Here is a 22,645-nt window from a genome sequence, read left to right on the forward strand (position 1 = left end):
TAGAATTGGGTAGGGGAACTTGTGCCAAAAGAAAAATGGAACTAGTTGGAATGTTGAACCTATACAATGTCTTTTCTTAACTAAAGTATGCAACCATTAATATATTACTAAAAACTCACGTATTCTAGGCTAGCCAACTTTCTCCATGATTGCTATATCAGTTTGAGGGTCTGCATTTATATTGGGTATAAATCCACACCAAATCTGCGTGTAGTTGGAACACTGATCTCACATATCTTCTGACATGTTCTGACCTCTGCTGTCGTAAAGTGGAATTTATTTGGACTCATTTTTCCTTCAAAATGCCACACTGAGATGAAGAAGAGTTTTTCAGTATCTGTAATTATCCAGGATGAAGAAACGATGGGAAAAATATATTTTACACCACGAAGCATTTAAAAAAACAAACAAAAAAACAAAAAAACCAACCAAACAAAAAAAACCAACCAAGCTTTTATTTTCCCCTCACATTTTTATTATCCTGTCATTTATTATAAAATGCATGCTTGGTTCTTACGTAAAGGCACATAGTCTATTATTTTAGCATCTAGATTTGACATGCACTACTAAATACACCCAGCAACTTTTTTTTCTCTGAAAATGCACTGTTCCAGGTGCAAGTACTATAGTAATGTATTTGACACTATTATGACAGATACTAACAATATCACCTACGACACCAAAGTACAAGTTCTACCACTAACAAAAGCCCATTAAAACATCTGGTTCTAGGCACTTATTTTCCATCTGAGCCGCATTTTCACTGTTCTACAGTAGACTAGCAAGCTCTTTTACATACACATCTAAGACATCCATATTGAATTCTGACAGTGTCATTTGGAAACCCACTCATTCCCTCATGGAAAAACCCTCCTTCCAGAGCTTGATCTTGAAAGATTAAGGCACAGATCTTTACTGTACTCATCACTAATGCTCAAAGCACACTTGCCCTTCCTCCCCCATTGCAGCACCTGACACTTCAAAATAAACTCACTTCTATAAGTTGCATGACTTCCATCAGACTTCCTGATCTCCCTTGGCTTCAAGATGGTCAAGTATTTGATCAAACATTCATAATTAGAAGAAGCCTGAGACTGTATCTCCCAGCTAGGTAATATTTTTGACTAAGGAACAGACAGACCACAGCACAGCACCCAGGAAGTATTTTACTACCAAGTAGCCTTTTTAATCCATATTTAACCAGGAAAGCAACACCAACCTCAAGTCATCAAGTTTACCCCAAAGCCAATAAAAAACTCCCCCCCAAAAAAAACAAAAAACAAACCACTTACTTCATGACAGCTTTATGTTATGAGCATAAAAACGAAAGATTTGTTCATTTCTTTGGCAGCAGTTCCTTCCAAAAACATCTATTTTTGTCAATAACCACACTAAAATTAATGTTTTTTTATTATTTTTCTGCTGCTTGTATATACACACACAGGTTAAACAATGTTTTTAGCTTGGACAACCATGAAAATTTTTAGCACCTTTACTAAAGTAAAAAAAGAAATGTAACAGTCCAATATGAATAAGATACTAAATCTTAAGAGATCCTCAACCAAATTGACAAAAGAAGCCACCACTGGAATTCAGCATAGCACCACATTCCATCACACAGATGTCCAGGGGACAGCCTCATGGGCTTACATAAACCATTCCAGCAATCTACCTCACATGGTTTCTTTTGCCTTTAGTTACAGACACCATCTATAGGAAACTACAGCAGCAAGGGCCTCAAAAATGTTGCTACAGCTTCATTAACAAATACTTACTTATGCCTACTACCAACAAGGATTCCAGGTAACGGGTTACACTGAAGATGCTCCGAATGTTTTAATGTTACTATTAAAACAGGGGAAAACTTTAAGAAGGCAGCCAAAGCTCACACACTGATTTTTATTAAGACAACAGTTTTTCAGCGTTTAAGACTGAAGCCTCAGTATTTAAAGGCAACACTGTATAAATCCAGCACCGCAACTTGGCTCAAAGCATTACTTACTCTTTTCAAGGCTATTACAAGTCTGTTAAGTGTTCAGACAAATCAGCAATGTGCTACAATTAGTTCTGTTTTGTGTACGAGAGTATTTGAGCAAAAATGCAGTAAGAAACTGAACAGTCTAAAATAGAGAGTGGTCTGGCTAAGCAGGAACATTTTAAGAAACAAATTAGCAAAGTTAAAGTGAACAAAAGTCCTATAACAGGCTTAATAAAGAAGTAAAGGAAGTTTAAGGGAGAATAACAACTACCAGAGACAAAGGATCAGAAGAAATTTTATAGCCACGCTAAAAGGAAAAGAAAAAAAGGAGAGTAAGGAGAGGATGAATCAGGTATGAGCAAGCTGAATAAATAGTTAATGAGAAGTTGGCTACAATGTTCAGAGAGCTACTTGTCAGATTCCTCGGAGAAGGATGAGATGGGGAAAACAACCACTGAGAGCATAAGAGAAGCGTACAAGATGTCCAAGCCTGGGGAAACTTAATTAGGTCCTTCTATGCTCTGGAGCATGCTCTGCCATTAGCAATCAGCTGCAAAGGTCTAGCTGACTAAAAAAATTAAGATCCTTTAGTGGTGTGAGGTAAGAGAAGAAAACAGAATGGAAACCGGAAATTCTTTAGTATGATTCCCCCAAATTTAGTTTCTAGAAAGCTATACACATCTGCTGATCTTTCCCACACCAATCTGTAGCCTTTTCGGGGGGGGGGGGGGGGGACGACACTTAAGTTTGAAGCATGGCACAAAACTAATTTCTTTTGTCTTTCTTTACTACAATAACTGGTATAAAACACAAGAACAAAAACAATAAATGAGTTATAGATGGACTGAAATAATGCAACTGGTACAGACTTGCATGACTGTGTAAAGACAGACATTAGAAATCCAGTCTAGGCAAAAAGATTTAAAGGCCATGTTGTGGCCAGTAGGAAGAGAAGATTACATACTTAAGAGAAGTCATACAAGCATTACTGGAGAAAACATGAACTCTACATTCTCCTCATTAATTGCAGATATTCAGACTAATGATCCAAGAAAACATTCAGTTACAAAATCTTATAAACAGAAGCACTGGACAATAAAAGTGGGATGTTTGTGTACCTCCCAAAGCAACGTTAACTTTTTTCTTCAATAGACTTGGTCTCCATTTACAGTGAGCTCTGTGCAGTTCTGCTGCACCAAGTGGGTGCTCACCACTCTTCATTGGTGCTGCAGTTGTCCTGCCCATAGTTTGGCCCCAGGTGGAGCATACACTGTTGCTGGCATTGCAGTTGAAGACAAAACAGAGAAGAGGCTTAAAATGAAGGAAGCAAACTGTTATTATTATAAAGAGCTGAGAAACAGAAGGAACATTAGGTTGCAGAGTTTATCAAAGCAGAAATAGTATTAATTAATTTAATTTGCAGAAAAGAAGATCATCACATATTTGGATAGAAAAGCAACCATATAATTTAAGTACTATCGACCAGTTTGCACATTTTTACGAGGTTTAAATAAATAAATAAATAAATAGACACCAGGAATGGTCTAGATATAAAACTATCCGGTCTTGCACGAGAGTAGTCACGAACTATATGACCTCTGAGCTCCGCAGAGTTTCGATATGAAAGACTTTACTACTCAGTCTCATTATCTGAATATCAAACCAAGAGAAAACTCTTTGTTAAGCATGTAAGCATTTGTGGGACTTAGGGCATAAGACAGAACAAAGAGAGTTTGTGGATTTTTTTTGTGTTGTTTTGGAAATTAGGTGCATAACAGCAACTGTTCAGAAAACACAATAAGCTGGAAGTACAAAAACAACTCCCAGCAAACCAATTTACCTCAGAATGCACACACTAAACATCAAGTCAGAAATTTAAACAAATAATAAAATGCTTCTTGTGATCTAACATTGTTAAAGCGAAAACATAAAATCTGTATATCCACGGATGGGGTGAACAAGCACTTCTCATCTCCACTAAGACAAAGTACCCATAATTATACAGATCGGAATAATTATTATGTCTGAAGATGCACATTTTAAATGCCTCTTACACTATCATATATAACCCAAACAAGGCCTTTTATTACTAGGGTAATGATATTTAAAAAAAAAAAAAATGCATAGGAAAATAAGTTTTACTAGAATTTAGAAACTAAGCTGCTGGCTGCATCCAGCATAATATATGTGTAGTATACACACAGTGAAAAATTCTGCTTACAAAATAGATCATTCTATTCAGACTGCTAATTCCCATCACTGGCTGGGAATGGGTGCAGAAGAAACTGACTACTCCTTGCACACAAGGTAATTGATTCTGCATAGCTGAAGGAAAGTGTTGGCAGTCCAACTGCGGACCTCCAGCTGCTGCCCTGAGACTGCCGGAGATGCCATAGAAGGACTGGCGGCCAAGGTTGCTTATACACTGCTGGTGCTTCCTACACCTCCACAGAGATTATATGATCATATCAGACAACAATAATTTTAAATTTCTTTTCCACAATATAGTTTTGTCTTGATCTAAACACAACAAAGTGTTAAAAACAGACTTAAATGCTCTGATGGACGAGAGTGTTCCTGGACACCTCCAACTAGAGAATTATATGAGAGTAGGGTAGGTAGCAGGGGAAAGGGTTGCTACAGCTACTCCTGTGTGTTCTTTGAAGAACCTCCAGAAACCACATTAGAAAAATAACAAACTTGTATTTATTTTTTGGAAAGGAACATTCAAAATAAGAACAGGTTTGGACTTCATTACACAAGTTTTGGTTACAGGTGCTACAAGAATCCACCTGCTCAAGGCCTATCAGTTCAGGCACACAAAGAACATCAATTTTCTTCCGCCTCAAGGCAGACAATGCAAGAATCCACACAATCTTTCTGCCAGAGGAAAGAACTGAAGGAACAGGGGATAAAAACGGCCAACAGCATCCTAGCCTGCATTAGAAATAGCGTGGTCAGCAGGAGCAGGGAAGTAACCATCCCCCTGTACTCAGCACTGGTGAGGCTGCACCTCAGGGACTGTGTATAGTTTTGGGCCCCTTGCTACAAGGAAGACATTGAGGCTCTGGAACACATCCAGAGAAGGGCGATGAAACTGGTGAAGGGTCTGGAGCACAGGATTTATGAGGAGCAGCTGAGGGAGCTGGGATTGTTCAGTCTGGAGAACAAGAGGTTCAGGGGAGACCTCATTGCACTCTACAACTTCCTGAAGGGAGGTTGTGATGAGGAGGGTTTGGCCTCTTCTCCTAGGCAACAAACAGGACTTGAGGAAATGGCCACAAGTTGTGCCAGAGGAGATTTAGACTAGATACAAGGAAAAACTTTTTCTCTCAGAGAGTGGACAGATACTGGAATGGCTGCTAGGAAGGTGGTGGAGTCACCATACCTGACAGTGTTCAAGAGGTGTCTGGATGAGGAACTACGAAATGGTGTAGTAGCTTGTGCTAGCTAAGGTAAAGGAAGGATGGTTGGACTAGATGATCTTGCAGGTCCTTTTGAACCTTGTGATTCTATGATTATATGGTTCTCTGAAAATGGGAATTTCAGGAATATCTGCTGTTCATAGTTCCACTAGAGAAACTGGGTCAGAAAAGTGAGAACAGACAGTTGTTGCCTGCTCTGTTACCAGTGAGCTAGAACAGTGGCCATATAACCCTGCCTTCAGTTAGCAGTGAGGACAAAGTTTTGCTACACTCTGGTTTGCCAGTGTCGCCTCTCCTCCCCTTGCCTACATTTAGTGCTGGACACAGGAGAAGTCTTCAGATAAATCCAGTTCCACTGCCATTTCAGTCCTGCACCACATTAACACTGATTTTAGGCAGAATTCACAGTACCCTGAACAGCTGAGATGACTCTCTGGCTTGGTGAGCAAACACATCACAGTAACAGTACCAACCTCAAAAATTCCCAAACGTGGGAATTAAAAGCTGGTAGATCACAAGTAGCTCTCCAAGATTTCATTAGGATAAAACTTCTATATGGTGGCTCTCCCAAAACAAACAAACAACAAAACAACCCACAAACTAAAAACCCAACAAAACTCAAATAAAAAACCCACCCAGTCAGAAAGCAGGGTGCAATAAAGGCTACGTATGCCTGAATATGTGCCAAATTCAGACTCGTGTCCCTGTCAAAAGTATGCCTGTGAAAAGAGACTATCAGGCCTTTACAAATCTGTCAGTGGAGACTGATGACTGGAGATATGGGGTCAGTAAAGACAACCTAAGGGGATGGCTCATCTTTCATTTAATGGCTTTCATTCAAAGCCAAATATATATATATATATATATATATATATATATATATATATAAGAATATTAAAAAAATACCAAAAAAAACCCAACAACAACAACAAAAACACTAACAAAAGAGGTTATTATGTTTTTCTCCACATAGATAAGAATATGTCTACAGTATAGCACCTCCACATGAAAGAAAAGTATTATGAAACAATTCTGGAAAATTCACTCTGTATTTATTTTAAGATTACTTACTCCAGAGTGAAACATCTCCCTTATAAACACTTTAATTGGCAAGCTAAGAATCTTTGCAAACTACCTTCTGAACCCTTGGATTAGAGCAAGTCACAGCACACTGCAATGGAAGATGTTCTTTTCAGCAAATCTGAAAGCTTTGTACAAAGTGAAGCCAGAAGAAGCAATAGACCTTTCGTTAACCAGCAAAATGTTTTGTTAGCAATTGTTGATACCAGTATACCAGCTAAAAAAGAAAAATAATAATGTGAAAAACACTATAGTTGAAAATTCTTCATAGCTAATAATTTTTGCTAACATTACAGATCATGTCATGCTACTTGAAAATGTGCAACATTGGTCAGATTAACAGAAAGTAACTGATACAAAATACCAGCTAAACTCCTCAATGCTATTTTTTGCCCCCTACATAAATGAAACATTTGTTCAATTCACAGCATCTGAGCTTCAAATACACATTTTTTCAGTATGACATAGCGAGGGTTATTTTAAGATGCTGGAATGTCATTAATTTGTGCCCCTAAGCTCAGCAATTTGTAAACGATTAGCTCTAAAGCACCCAAACAAAGTAAAGCCTGTCTAAGCCCATTTTATCCAGCTACTAGTGTTTAATTTAAACATGATTTCAAGACACAATGCCAAAAATCAGCACATACTACTTATTATAAAATAGAAAAGGAACCCTGATGCACGATTATACACAAATTTGTATATAGACACACATATATACAGAATCACAGAATTATCAAGGTTGGAAAAGACCTGGAAGATCATCCAGTCCAACCATCACCAATGCTTCCCAGTTAAATCACATCCCTCAACACAACATACATTTACAGGAAGACAAGAACAAGTTTAAAACTTGGTCCTTTTTAATTCCTGCCATTTCAGAGAAGCATCATGTTCCTGCTGGTAAGAAAATCTCCAAGGAGCAAGTATAGCTTGAGATGTCCCCATCAAACCTTTTTCTGCCAATGTGAGAAGCTAAATAGGAAAACAGTTAAGCACTATGCTATCTAAATACCTATTTAGATCCCTGCACAAGGTGACAAAAGCAACACAAAAAAAGCGAAAAAGGATATATTTTAGGGAAGAAACGGGAAGCTCCAGAAAGTTTGTGAGAGTTTGCCTCTGAGACACTCACCACATCAGCTTTGAAAGTGGCAGCAGACACTATTTTGTGTTTGTTTGTTTAGATCTGTGAAACAGAACACACCTAGGGCTTCTTTTTTTCTATCCCCCGACAATTCATTCATTCAACATCAAAGCTTTGGTCTGAAGTTTAAGGCACTCTATTTTTTTGCTTTGTTTTAGGCTAGCCTTAAAGGAGCAGTGAATTGGTAACACCATTCAGCAAGAAATACAAGTTACCCAGTTCTTGGGCACCTTGAGAATGAATTTATTTCAAGTTCTTCAAGTCTGAAGGTAAAAAACTATATATATAAAGTTGAACTTCAAAAGTTTTCTGCTGTAATGAATGACTTGCTCTAACTAGAATTTAAAGGAGGTTAACCACTGTGAAAAAAACAGGGAAAAAAAATACAGAAAAAAAGTGGGGCTCCTGTACCTTTCTGTGTCCCAGCCAACTTTCAAAGAGCAACAAGCATTTTAGCTGGATATTTTTATTACACATCTACCTGAGGATTCATTTTTTAATGATTCTACAGGTCTTGCTTCTTCAAAAGTATGTCAGAGACAAAGGAGCTCACAGGGGAAAACAAATCTGAAAGAGACTATCTAGAGAGAAGCATTCTAGGTCAAGAGAAATGAAAACCATCTAAATCCCAGGTGTTGTTTTTGATTGTTTATTATAAGAAAAAGCCAATTTTTTATTTATTCAGAACCGTTATCTGGAATTATTATTATTATTTCAATATTTATCCATCTAGAAGGTATTTTAGCAAGGATGGTATCATGCTAAAGCACAGAACCCTATCCTAAATCATTTTCATAATCCCAGAATACTGATATCAAGTTTTTAGTCTCTTCCATAGCAACTGTTTATCTCCCCTGCTGTAAATACTCTCTCTTTTGTGTTTAAAGTTCACATGTGTAGGCATCCTACACATAGCTCTTGAAAGGAGATTTTCCCATTCACCACAGTAGGACCATTTCCCACTTCTGATGGAAGACACCAAAGCCATCAGGTCGCTTAACATCCTAAGCAAATTACTAGCAACAAATGTTCACATCTGCCAGCACACACACAAATAGAAGTTGGAAGTAAGTAGCAACATGTTAATTCACCACAATGTTGAGTTTAATTCAAACATCACTAAAGGAAATCTGGAGGAGATAGGAAACAAGACTGTTTTCAGGACTGCATAGCATGAGTTACAGCAGAAGGTCCACGTGAAGATATTCAGAACAGAGAAAACCCTACTCCCCACAGACTGTTTTTGAACTGGAACTTAAACAATCTTTATTTGATCTAAGCCCCCCTACCCCACCCCCAAAGCCCATCCTCCAGCCATGCCATGGTGGCAGACACTCAGCACAAACCATTCTGAACTTTCTCCCCCACAAGCTTAATCTCTACATTCCTAAACAAATATTAATAATAAAATAAATGTGTGGTTTTCAATTAAGGACGTAATTAAGATTTCAGTTTAGCAGCTGATTTTTAGTTGGCCTTAGACCAAGAGGAGCTTGAAAGAAACTATTACACAAGAATACAGTTCTGAATAATTTTCTGAGTTATTAGTGGCAGCTTGATATGGCCTTCAGACTTCAAAGAGCCCTTTTATACGAAAATAGGACAAAGTCAGAGAAGTCTTTAACATTGCTTATGGTAAATATGATAGATACATTTCTAGGTACTAGCAAGTTGATGTTTTCTGATGAAAACAAATTAGAAAGCTGATGAAAGCGTATTAGAACAGACTGAACTTTGCATGAGCTTCATCAACATTTTAGAAACCTTGAATTATCTCGTAGGTTTTTGAATATAAGATGAGTAATTTGGAATGTAAACAGCAAATAGTTCAGTAACAGAAGAATTCAGATCAAGTTTCTGCTATTTGGCTGTCAACAGATGCTTGAGAGAACACATCCTCAGATCCTAGCAGAACATATGCCCAAGCATTTCCTGCCAACTTACAAAGAATGCATCAGGTCCTCCCATTCTGGGCACACACAGCCTGAAATCTCTTAGTTTGTTTCTGCTCACCCTTAAAGATTCCCACTTCCCCAGTTATGAATACACCCAGCATACACAGACAAACTTATGGCCCTTATGGCTGGCGTTAGAGGAATTGCATGTCAAGGTCTACTACTAACTACACTGCTGATAATTAGACCATATGGAAATGCAAGGATTTCCCCCTTACCAGAATTCACTGATGAAAAAAAACAGCAACAACACATGGCTTAAAATTAGAGTAGTGTGAAATAAGAAGCACAAACCTTCAAGTGGAAAGCTGCCTAATGTAATTTTGACAATTACCATTTAATTTAAGAAGCAGATCAAAGAAGTGCATCATTTACATTCTTCAAACATTAAGTTTTCAAGATCAAAGACCTCAAGCATTTCCAGACTGTGTATATGGGAGTAACTTGGTTAGAATAATGAACCTATGCAGAGGGAGAACACAAGCTGCTGGTTTGCTCTGTGCAGCAGTTTCCCCATTGTCTGAGTCTGTAACAAGTGGCGTCTGCAAATCAGCAAGCGCTGTTTGACACTATATAAATAGAAGCAAGAGGCTTCAGGCTCTAAATCAGCATTGCACGAAGGTTCTGGCTGCTGGAGACCTCCCTCCCTGGAAACAGGCACTGCTTCAGAGATTTTTCACAACTTCAGGCTGACAGCTATGGCTTGACAGCTCACTTCAATGTTCCAGAGGTCAATAAAGACTTTACTGCTGGTCACTGTATTACTGAAACAAAACTGTTTTGTTGCTATCTGGCAGCACTCTTAACCAATTATGCCAGAAGTTTAATAGCAAGAAGTGCACTATGTAGATATTCCAACGAGTCAGTGTAAAGATAAGAAAAAAAAACCAAAAAACTATAATCAACAAAACTGATATTTTAATGACCACTGGAAGTTTCTACAACAGACTCTGGTCAAATTCAGTGTAAAGTAGAAAGTGTGCTGGCACTGATATCCAGGAAACAATCAAATGTTTAGTTCACGCTGAAGATTCATGGTTACCATTGAGGGCCTCTGAAAAAACGTGACTAGGAATTCAAGATTAAAACCAGATTTTCCAAGCAGTAACCTAAAAAGCATTACCAATGTAAAACCTACTCTTAAATCAAGAGAATACCATTAAAGCCAGGTCAGAAAACAGAAGTCACTCACAGAACTTGAAGAGAGTGCAAAAAATTTCTTTTATTAAGTCAAGAAGCGTGACATCACAAGTACAGCAGTAATCAGTTCCTGATTAATGTTATCATGCAGTAAGAAAAGCTCTGGGGAACTATTAAATCCTCAAAATCCTTAGTACCGCTCATCAGACTAGTGACAACCACAGGATGGATTTATATATTTTTAATCTGCACCTCCCTCACACTTCTCATTTTCTTTCTGAATTACAGGACTAAAACCATGTTAAAAGCAGTCAGGAGAGGATAACATTCATAATAAGATGTACTTTTTAATAGTGTGGTACTACACATCCAATATACTAAAGGAAAGGGCATACATACCTTCCAGTACTTGAAGGGATCTTATAAACAGTAGGAAGACTGACTTTTTACACAGATTGATAGCAGCAGGACAAGGAGGAATGGCTCTAAACTAAAAGAGGGTGGATTCAGGTTAGATGTTAGGAAGAAGTTCTTTACACAGAAGGTGGTGGGGCACTGGCACAGGCTACCCAGAGAAGTTGTAGATGCCCTATCCCTAAAGACCTGGTTAGATGGGGCTGTGGGCAGTCTCATCTGTTGGGGGCAGCTCTGTCCATGTTAGTGGGTTGGAGATAGGTGATTTTTTTAAGTTCCTTTCCAACACAAGCCATTTTGTGATTCTAAGAAAAACATGTAGAGGATTTAAAACAATCTGATGAAATTTCTGACACGTATTTCTCACGGTAAGGGTATTACATCCCACAACTAAGGTTATCAAGCTCTTTGAGATGAACAGCAACTGTGTTTTTATAAAAGCTGAAGAACCTATGTATTATTAGTACTCTGGGAAACAAATTTTCTGACAGACAGAAGAAACTACATAGAAGCATGTTCTGTACTTTCTTTCCCAGAAAACAGAAGTTGAGTGCTATTTGGACTCATTATTTGATGAAAAGGATTAGTTGTGTCCAGTGAAATTAACTTGCAGTATCCTAGGCTCAGAAGACAGTTACAGTGAACAAGGCTGTGGAATACATGGGTATTCATGCTAGATGTACATTAGCTAGCATAATTTTCTGCATTACTGTGGCCACATTTCTTCACATAGATAACCAAGGTTGGGCAGATAGAAACAAAGGTCTTAAACCTGCACCTCTGACAAAAATTAAATGCAGTCTAAGCAACGTTATACACATCTGTAGATCAAAACATTGGTTAGTTGGCTAAGAATTGGCACATGTCACATCTATCTTGACGAGCAGTCTACAAAGTGCTCTTTTCCAAACAGTACTACTGCTTGCCTCAAGAAGAAATGAAGACGCACTTTTTCACCTGAGTGAAGGAGTGTATACATTGATTGGCATAAGGGTCTCAAGATCCAGATCTCCTCTTCATACCCTCCCCAGTAATAACATCTGTTAAACAGAGCCTTCATCAAATTAATTGGTTCCCAGACTCCACACAGTAGTGACAAGGTAGGAGTAAAGATAACATATTCATAACACAGCTCTAGAACAGATTGGTTAGAGATAATGCCCTAAGGAAATTAGAAAATAAAGACTGTGGTGAGAAAGGCGGGCAGATCTCTAAAAACAGCTGATAGACACCAACATCCTTTGTTTCATTCCCCTCTATCTGAAAGGTAGAAGATCTGTCACTCTATCACCAAGCACACCCTCCCCTATCCTGACTCCTGGGCTGGAGGTAGAGGAAAGGGAGCAATCCTGTGAGTCACCCCTGGAAATTTGCACACATCAAACATCTACTCACCAGACATAGGGAACAAAATTAATGTCAGCCTACCAGCACCAGTGCCTCTGCAGAAAGACACTGCTCCGAACTTACATTTTGTTGCCATGATTAATAGATATGGTTCTTTCAAAAGACTTGCCCACATATGAAGACCAAATCTTGCTGCTGAAACATGCATACTGACTATTTTTCAATCTGACAAAATTAATCATCATATTGAGAACCAGACGATTAATAGTACTGCTTTTCAGTAGAATATATCCTAAGTTTAGGAAAAGAACCTGCTCACTATAAATTTCAAGGAAAACCAATTTACTCAAGAAAAGATCAAAGATAGCAATGGAAAATGGAATGTCACAAGCTGGGAAGGTATGAAAGAAAGAAAAGGAAAGAAAGAATCATGTGTGCACACATTTTCAGCCAGATCTCACAATAGGCTTTCATGCCCAGTGGTTGGTAAAATAGATACTAATTTCACAAACACAAAATTTGAAAGTAGATTAAGTGAGAATTAGAATAAATTCATAAATTTAGAATAGACCAAGAGAGCATTCCCTTTCCTCCCATCTCGTAAACACCCCAAATGCAAAACAGGGCATTTAAGCCAATACCTTGTAGAAAAAATAATAACTGAAATACTCACAAAGCAAGAAATTCACTCCTGTAAGAAAAAAAAGCAGCTATTTCCAAAGAATCTTAGAAGCACATTTCTCATCCTCACATTACCAATCTCTCTCCTCTATCATCCCTCCACAGTGCAGGGTTCCCAAATGTATACACCAATACTTGACATGCAGAACTTCCTGGAGTCTTCAGCGATGCTCCCAAATGAGATTACAGCCCACGTCTGCAAGCCCTATCCCAAAGTCACAGAGGACTTTTTGATTTTATCAGATGCATGGAAGCCAGGTCATTAGTGAGCAACCTAGTCTGTGCATCTTAATGGGGACTTTGAAAAAAATTTGTCCACATACAAGGCTTACAGTAGTGAAGCAATACCTTCCTGAATAAACATCAAGTCAATGTTTATTATATCAGGCTTTTTTTTTTTTTTTTCCCCTTCAGAGCATCAGGCAAATGTCTGTGACAGATATCCATCTGTACACACCTTCTTCCTCACCCCATTTTTATCCAGCCCAAATAAGAGCAACTCTATATAATCTTTTGATCAAACGCATAAAACTCATAGTGAAGATTCCCAGCTGGCCTTTCAATAAATTACAGAAAGGCTTTTAGCCAGCTATGAGAAATAATATCATTGTTAGAACCCTTTTCTATTTCTGCTCTACTCTATTTAGCTGTAAGATGCTCCTGTTCATCGCTGGGGGGGGGGGAGGGGAAGGGAAGGAGGGGGCTAGACTAAATGACCTTTACAGGTCCCTTCCAACTCTAACACTCCATGATTTTATGATCCTTTTTGTAAAATAATCTAAAAATCAGATGTCTAGCCCATTTTTCCTCAGAATCGTGTTTTCAGGTGCATCGAGAACGTATATTTTGTCAGTGGTGGCATTTACACAAAGACAGCACAACACAAGCAGGTAGAGAATTTTTTCCGGGAGTGGAAATGCAGCTTCACCTAACCTGAAATAGCATCCAAAGAAGCTCTTCAAGGTAGCACAACAGCTGTTGCTACAAAAACCACACAATAGCAACGTTAAACCCTGATCTTAAGTTTTCTTCGTATTCTCCACAGTCACTTTGACATCTGGCTTCATTTGCTTGCATTCTTTATTGCATCATGATTTACTAACTGATAGTCATTTGAGCATGGAGAAAGTCTCAGAACCAACTTCACAAGCTGGATTTTTCAAATTCCTTCCTGAAGGAAATAAATAAACGAGAAATAGCGGGGCCAGTAAAGCACTTCCAGGAAAGAATTTGCACATAAGGCTGGAGATTAGATCTGGGGTTCAATTGTGGCTATGAATGGCAGGTGATTGCTTCAGAACTGCTGGGCCAGACAGCCCAAAACCAGCAAAGGGATCAGCTCCCAAACAATGAAACTCCAACAAGCTGCTAGTGCTGCTTCTGCCGTAGTGGAAGCTGGTTTATAAGCATATCAAATTCTTTCAAATGCCTCAGCCCAGAAACTCCTGGCAGAGTTTCTATTTAAAACAGTTTCAACTGTATTTATAAGTCTTACGAAATAAATCCTGAAGAAGTTCTTTATGGATCTAAGCCTCCCTAATTCAGGTGTCTAGCTTATACTTCAACCCCAGGCACTCAGTGCATCTGAGTGGATGACTCCCAAGTCATGCAATGAAGAGAGGCAGGTAATGAGCAGAAGCAGGTGATTCAAGAGGCCTCCAGGCTTCTCTAAATTCAGGTGTCTCCTTCTTCATCTCCTGCATGAAGACTTGCATCACTTGCATCAACTTGGATGCAACTAAAGAGCTGTTACCAAAATGCAAGCTCAGCCGTTCCCATTACCTTCCTGGTGTGAGCATGGTTGTCTATCATCTCCCGGGAGCCAAATGCTACAAAGCCAATCAATTGCTTCCCCTCGCAACCCATTTTCTTCTTGATTTTGCACATGCTCTAACCTAAATCACAATCAAGAAGGTCTCTATCATCAGATGGACTTCCTGAACCAAATCACCAGAGCCACTGTCACCACAAAAAGAAGCAGAAGCAGCATAGGCCGAACACTAGAGTTTCACCAACACCTCGCAGTACCATGAAAAACACACAACTATGGAGCTTGCTCTTGGAAGACAGGCTGATCCAGTGCTTAAAATTTTCTTTAAGTTATTAGAATTTATTTCAAGTCAGATATTCATTTAAACATGTGTTATATGAGAACAATTTTGGCTTTTTTAGCCAACATATTAGTAACTGTTTCTTAAAATTAGCACACTGAGTTAATTTTCTAATAGAATCATAAAGGCTGGAAAAGACCACTAAAACCATCTAGTTCAACCATCAGCCCATCACCACCAGCTTCACTGACCCATGTCCCTCAGTGCCACACCTACATGTTTCTTGAACACCTCCAGGGATGTTGACTCTGCCACCTCCCTGAGCAGCCTGCTCCAACACCTCAGCACTCCTTCCAAGAAGATGTTTTCCTAACATCCAGACTGAAAACTGGGTGCAGCTTGAGTCCATTGCCTCTCATCCTGTCGCTATTACCTGGGAGAGGAGGCTGACCCTCAATTCAGTACAACATCTTTTCAGGTTGCAGAAAGCAAATAGTAACGACTCAGAGCTGAATATGAGTTCCACATTAGCTGGTGGGGAAAAAAAAAAAGAAGTGCCAACACATCCTGCACTGAAAAACAATAAAGAACATCTCATAAGCCTCATGCCCTCCTAAGATAATCCCAGATGCTCTGTAGCACAAATACAAGACACTGCTGAAATTACATTTCTTCTCAAAATGTAACACAAATGAAGGCTTCACAACTATATAACTGGAAAGTAATAAACCATAAGACACATCCATATATCTTCCTTTTCATCGGGGGGGAAAAAAAATAATCTTGCACTCTTCATTAGAGGTTAGATTTGCAATTTCTTACAGAAGCTCATAGTACAAGCAACCAAAGAACTTAATTTAAGAATACTTACTCACTACATTCATTTCAAGTTAGATTTTCCCCTGGACTGACAGCATTCAGATATGTGAAAAACAGCAAAAACAAAACACTCCTTCTAAGCTAATTCATGTAATATGAAAGGTGTGTCAAGCACACATCATAGATTAGCAGAAACATTTCTAGCACACTGAGTCTCAGGACACACATAAACTTGCATTAAACTGCTCAAGATGGAAAATCCATTTTATAACTGATAGTTAAATTTAGGTCAGTCTCATTTAGAACAAACAAAATTCTTTTGTTTGGTTTTCTTCCTAATGAAAAAAAAAATAAATAAATAAAAAAGAAAGAAAATTCCCTCCTCCAGGAGTGAAAATAACTTAAAAGACAGGGAGTGGTAGGTACAAGGAACAGCTGGAATGTATCTGGTTCTTAGAACAAAACCCAAGTGCTTTCCAAAGCGCAGCAAAGACAGTCTAATGCAATATACCCACATGCTCTTTAAAAACTTTCAGTATTTGGACCAAGATAAGTGTTTAACAGAGAAAAGGTGCTAAAAGAAGCCCACTGTAATCCAAACAAGCCGAACATGGAAATCATCATCTCACCTCCTCCCCCAAACTACAAAAGGAAAACACACTTGACCTCATGAAACTAAAGGAAACTAAAGGAAAAGCAGCTCACAGTTCCAAAACAAAACAAAAAAGCCAGGAGGAAGAGAACAAAAGTGACTCCACAACAGACTCAAGTTGGTAACCACATAATACAGAACAAAAGAAAACTCCAGTCGAAGTTTGCTGTAGAACTCCTTAAATAGCACTGCATTTTCCATATGTATATGACATAGACATTTCTATATTCAGCCAGTTAATCATTCTCTGTAAAGTGCCTGCAGATGCTGATTCCATATAAAATTTTAAAACAACGCTGAAAACTACAAAGAGGCAACTGTCCACAAAGGAAACAGCTCAGCCAAAAGCTATGCGTGCCCATCACTCAGTTGCGCGAAGACTAACTTCAGGCATCTAAGAAATGTGAATGTACAGTTAGCTTGAAATATATATATAAATACACATAAAACTCACCTAGTAGACACTTGGAAATTGTTTTTCTGGAAAACAAGTAAACTCTAACAAACAAACAAAAAGAAAAAGGCCCTGTTTTTTCTCTCAAACATACCTCCCTATATTCCACAGATATCCTTCCCAAGAACCAGGAGGATGGGACAAGGTAATAGAGAGCAATACTCACCAGATAAAACAATGCTGTCCCCTCTCCATCCAAATCATCATACTGCTATGCCAGCAATATGACATTTTGTCAAAGTGCTTTCATAGTTTGCAGCCAATGAAAACATTATTTCTAGAATTTACATTCCTATAGAATGTACTTAACAGCATGTATACTTCTGTATCAATTCACTTTTGTATATTAATTGGATACACTTAAACACAGTCCATGCAAGGGCTCCCTGCCAATAACTTACACACAATAATGAAGTACTGACGCAGATACCTAATGGAGTCTTAAATACATCCCTTATGCAGAAGTGAGCCAGAACTTTGGCTGGAGTGCTGCAAGAAGTTCAGCAGAACCCAGCCCACCCAGGTTTTATGACTTGACGGAATTAGCCGCTATTAGACATGGCTTAGACAACACAATATACAGAATTTGCCTTTTCTTACAAATATACATATATTTTTTACTCTCACACCATCTGAGATGTTGACAAGCTCACTGCACACCACCTGAAAATACCTTATTCAAAACCAAGAAAAGCCTTTTTCATAAGGAATTAATACCACTGAAATAAACATACTATGAGAACAGGATTTGAACAGTAAGATGCGTCTGGACCAGCTTCTATCTTTACAGTTACTTCTCCCATCTGCCATCCCAGACTGTATGCATTAGATTCATGCTTGGGGGAAAAACAAAACCAAACAACCACTATAGTAAGATCTCTATGCAAATAAAGGAAAAACATTGCTGCTAGACCTAGTGCTGCATTTGCAGAAGGCATAAAAATATACAGTAGAAAGGCAGGCTCCGAATGGTTTCAACAAATAGAAGCATTTGGTGACCACATGTCAGAAACCATTCATTGGATTTGATTGCTATAATGCCAGTCCAAACCAAAAGATTTTTGGTTTTATCCTGAAGCTGACCTTTGTCTCCAAGCAGCTCCTTAAATTTGCTTTTCAACTTTTCTGGGCAAGGGCATGTGCATGCATAGACTTCTCTTCCCTGGTAAAAGGCAAGAAGCAACATCCAAAACATGACAAAATATTTTTGAGTTACAAAGGAAGATCATTTTTTACGCTGAAAATGCACACTGTAATGAAGTAATAAAGTTGCTCACACACACAAGAGCATTCATGTGGCGCTGGACTATTTCACTGCATAGGTAATGGCCACGGGCAAGACTGGAACAGCAGAGCTGTCTTAGTTGCACTCTACACACGCTGAGGTCTTTTTCCAAACATTATCTTCAGAAATCTCAGCAGCAAAACGTCCCTCTCCATCAGCACTTGGCAGGTTTAGTGACAGAAAGGCCTCTCCTGTTACATGGTGTGAAGAACAGACCCCAGACTAATGGATTCCACTTGCAGTCCCAAGCCTGACGCTTTCAAAGGTAGCCTGAAATGAAATCAGTAGCCTTCAGGACAGCCAACTTCAATAATCTCAGCTCAGCCATGAGGGGAAGAATATCAGATGGAGAGAGGCTGTCTAACAGTTTGCAACACTAAAAGTTGCTTGGCCCAACACCTTGTTCTCAGTTCAATGGTTTTGTCGAAGTCTCTCTGTTTGGTTTTCCTGGAGCTGCTTTAGTTCACTCTAGCAACTCATTCAGGCACACGCACACTTCCCACTCTCTCTCAGACAGGATTTGTACATGGCATGCATTTGGCTGCTGCAGGGGAAGGGGGGAAAAAAAAAAAAAAAAAAAAAAAGGGGGGGGGGAAAATAAAAAGAAAAAAAAAATAATCCAAACGATATTTGCTCCAGGGCACTCTAAGTAAAGATTTACAGACTGTGGGTCAGGTTTCAAGTTACTTCAGCAAACAGTTTCAAACCATAGACATTCACCTGAAGAGTAGAGTTCATTTAAAAGACAGAGCACGAGTGTAAAGCGGGGTGGTTTTACAAGAAAACAGCCCACTTGAGCTCCTCTAACACAGCATAGGGTGTTTTGGGGAGAGGGCCCTCGTTCCAGCAATCAGTGCACACATGAACTTGGTGGGGGTCTGCGGAAAAGAAGAGGTTGGGGATTGCCCTTCCACAGCTTGGGCTGAGTGCAGGGAAACAGCCTTGGCAAAGTGGGCCAGTTCATATCTGGAGGAGAAGTCTGGGTTTTGAGGAATAGCTTTGGCTCTCTAAAGTTTAGGATAATACAGAACAGAACCTAGTAAAAGTATTGTAAAGCCCGACTATTTCTAGCTTTGGCAAACACACTTCTACCTTACAGAGCCTGCTCCTAAGCTGTGTTATTTCAGTTCTCTGTTCAGGTAATGACTGGACACACCACGTGCCCACACAAGGTGCTCCAAAAAAGGTCGAGCTGTGTGTGATTCTGAGCAACAGCAGTTTTATGTGCATAGCTCAGAAGACCCCAAAACTCAGATGCAAAAAGCCAACAGCACCAAGGCTGGGATCCTCAAAAGCCATCAGCACGGGAGCACCTGACAAGAGTCAGTCTTGCACAGAGAATAACACTACTCTCTCACTGAAGCTCATTCGCGAGGCCATCAACCCTGCAAGAGTGACTAATCGCCTCAATTAGTAGCCTGTATACAGAGACAAGCAGCAGCATTCCCCACCAGCTCTCCACAGTACACAAGCCCTCTTTTACAAGAGGCTTGGGGACATGGCCTCGTAAAGACTACAGACTTGGTCTGTATTATCATAAAACACACCTGAACAACAACAAAATGATTTAAAAAAAGACAATGGTTTCCAGTGTTTCTAGGTACAGGGTTTCTTTCTCCCCTTTTTGTTTCATTTCCCTCCCTCCCCCTGGACCTGGCAAGCACTCATTCATATAAGAGAATCACACATCACCCTCAGCTTTGGTGCTGGAGCTCGGGCTAACCAATTTATTTCTCTTCAAATCTGAGAAAATAAGAAGTTTTTAACTGAAATACAGAAGTATGCTGACATTGATTCTATTAGCAAAGCATGAACAGTTCACAGACAGCTTGTTTTTCTCATTGTCTTAAAAATATATGAGGTAGCGTTTGCATGCTTTCATCTTCCTCTAAACTTAGGGGAAACTGGCACACAAAACCTTACTGAAACATTCAAAAACCTATAAATATTTGGGAATCTGCCCAACCTTCAGAACTAATTGCTGAATCATTAGGATTGCGGGTTGCTTCAGGTTTCACTCTCAATCACACACGTACCACTGCTTGCACCAAGGCTCACAAAACCTCGGGACGTCTCATTACTCTAAAAATATCTTTATTCTTCCTATAGAACGGAAATGGTTGGCTGCGTGTTTTCAGTCCGTCTGGATTTAAAGAGCGGGGGCCATGCAACAGACCTTCTGAAATGGAAACCTCACTTCAGACTGAAATAAATATTTACATTTCCCTTCAACACTACAGAATTTTTAACATCCTGTTTATCGATAGCTCCAGGTTTACAAGTCACTCTGTTTAAAGTAAAAGTTTACCCGGGGGGAAGCTTAGGGGTTACTTTAAAACGAGCAAAGCTTTCACATCACAGAAACAAAGTATAAAGGCGCACATTTGATGGGGAGGGAAGGGAGCTGAGAGCATGCTGACTTTCCACTACAGAATCAAGAGCACAGACTTTACACTTCCAAAGCATGGCTATGGCTCCCATGTGCTGCCGTTTGGTGGGAAGATGCTTTGTTGATCATACACATGAGAGAGGAGTGCTTTTAGTGACTTAGGCTCGTGAATAGAGCTCGGACAAACGGGTCCCACAAACGACAAGCACAGAACAGGCACCTGAAGCTCTTCTATGACACCCGTACCTGCCGTCCTCCGGGCTCACAGCTCTCTGCCGGTCCTCAATAGACTTTAAGCACTAGATGTCATTGTTTTACAGAGAAAACCAAGCAGCCCGAACTCAGGTTTTGGAAAACTCGCTAAGACATAGCTGAAAAGTAACGAGTAACACCCTGCTTTGAACGTTCGCTCTCTAGAAAGTTATAGGCAACATCGTACTGACAGCATAAGCTGTCCCGGCGTGCCCCGTCCCGCACGGCCCCGCCTGTGCCCACACCGCGCTCAGGTGCGGCCGCTCGCAGCCTTTCCCCGCTGCGCAGTGAACGCAGGAAAGAGAGGGCTTCTGACAGGCTGTGCGCGGTCAGACAGCAGCGTTTGAAAGGAAAAGAGAAGAAAAAGAGGGATAGAGAGAGAAGTAGGTGACTCTGATTGCAGGCTGGTGCTTCCTAAAGTGTTCGCCGGCAGAAAGAGGAGCGCCTTTAATCTCAGCCGCCTGAGAGCGGCGAAGAAGTAACTTAAGAGAAAGACAAGCAATCCGAAATCACGAGCTTCAGTTACAGGCGCGCAGCCCCGACGGCCTCTAAAGGACTTTGGGGAGGGGAGCGGGCCGAGACCCACCCGCCTGCTTGAGAGGCAGCCGCTGGCAAAGAAACAAACTCGGGGAGCTCTCCCCACGGTCGGCGGGTGCAGCGCTACGGGCGGGGAGACAGCGAGCCCCGGGGTAGGCAGAGGGGGCACAGCCCCGGGGCGGGGCGGGGGACACGAAGCCGGGCAGTGCCTCACCTCCACCCATCTCCGCGCCTCTGCGAACGCCGCCTCGCAGCCGCACTCGGCATCCTCTCTGCCGTCCATGGCCGGGAGAAAGAGCGGGTGGCGGGCGCTTGGCTCTCCGCCGGGACAGGCGCGGGGAACAGCCGCTGTCATTCAGCCGCCGCCTTTTAACGCTCCCGTCGCCGTCTCCTCCTCCTCCTCCCCTTCCTTCTCCTCCTCCTCCCCCCGCTCCCGGCAGGGAGCTCGCTAGCGCTCGGCGGCCGCAGGAATGCCAGGAAGCCGCTCGCTGTAAAACAACACCGCGCCCGTCCGGGAGGGGCTGCGGGGCCGCGATCCCCGCCCGCCCCCGTGCCCCCGGCGCCCCCCGTCTGCCCACCGGGCGGGGGCGGCCCCGGCGCATACCGGGAATTGTTGGGCACAATCGCACCTTTCAGCGCCGCTGGGGCCCCGCCACCTGCCCGGCCCGGAGCTCCCGCTGCCCTCCCCGGGCCTGGGCCTCGGCCTCGACCTGCGTCTGTCAGAGCTCGACTCCCGGTGATAGCGCAGGGCCGACACCTCGCGTGGGAAACGGGATGTGAAAGCCACGTTGCGAGCTCTCCTGCTCTGCACTAAGTGGTGAAGCTCAGGTGTGCGGCAGAGCTGAAGTACAGCTCAGCCCCGGTGCCTCCTGCTGCACCTGAAGGCTATTTACCCAGCTCTGGTCTTGCCTTCAGTACCACTTCTAAAGCACAGAAACCACTGCTTTAGTTCTGTCTGCTCTCCTGTGCATTACTGTTTCTTCAGAACTTCCCTCCAACTGTGATCCCAGAGCTGAACACTTGAGGCCTGGTGTCAGGC

General features: G+C 40.9%; 1 protein-coding gene across 32 annotated transcripts in view; it reads right to left on the reverse strand.

The window, feature by feature from the left end:
- The window catches only part of LMO7 (LIM domain 7), a 129,139-nt gene that overhangs the window by 105,505 nt on the left and 989 nt on the right, over positions 1–22,645 (reverse strand). For 31 of the 32 annotated variants that reach the window (XM_085536060.1, XM_085536058.1, XM_085536055.1 and 28 more), the window contains exon 1: positions 21,821–22,001. The exons of the other annotated variant lie outside the window; for it this stretch is intronic. In XM_085536060.1, the coding sequence (XP_085392186.1) occupies positions 21,821–21,961 (141 nt within the window). In that variant the 5' untranslated portion in view covers positions 21,962–22,001. Of the gene's footprint in view, positions 1–21,820; positions 22,002–22,645 lie in introns of those variants that run through there. 32 annotated transcript variants of the gene reach the window in all.

The sequence above is a fragment of the Coturnix japonica genome, chromosome 1 (assembly GCF_054131305.1).
Source record: "Coturnix japonica strain WE chromosome 1, WE-NBRP24, whole genome shotgun sequence".
NCBI classification, from domain to species: domain Eukaryota; kingdom Metazoa; phylum Chordata; class Aves; order Galliformes; family Phasianidae; genus Coturnix; species Coturnix japonica.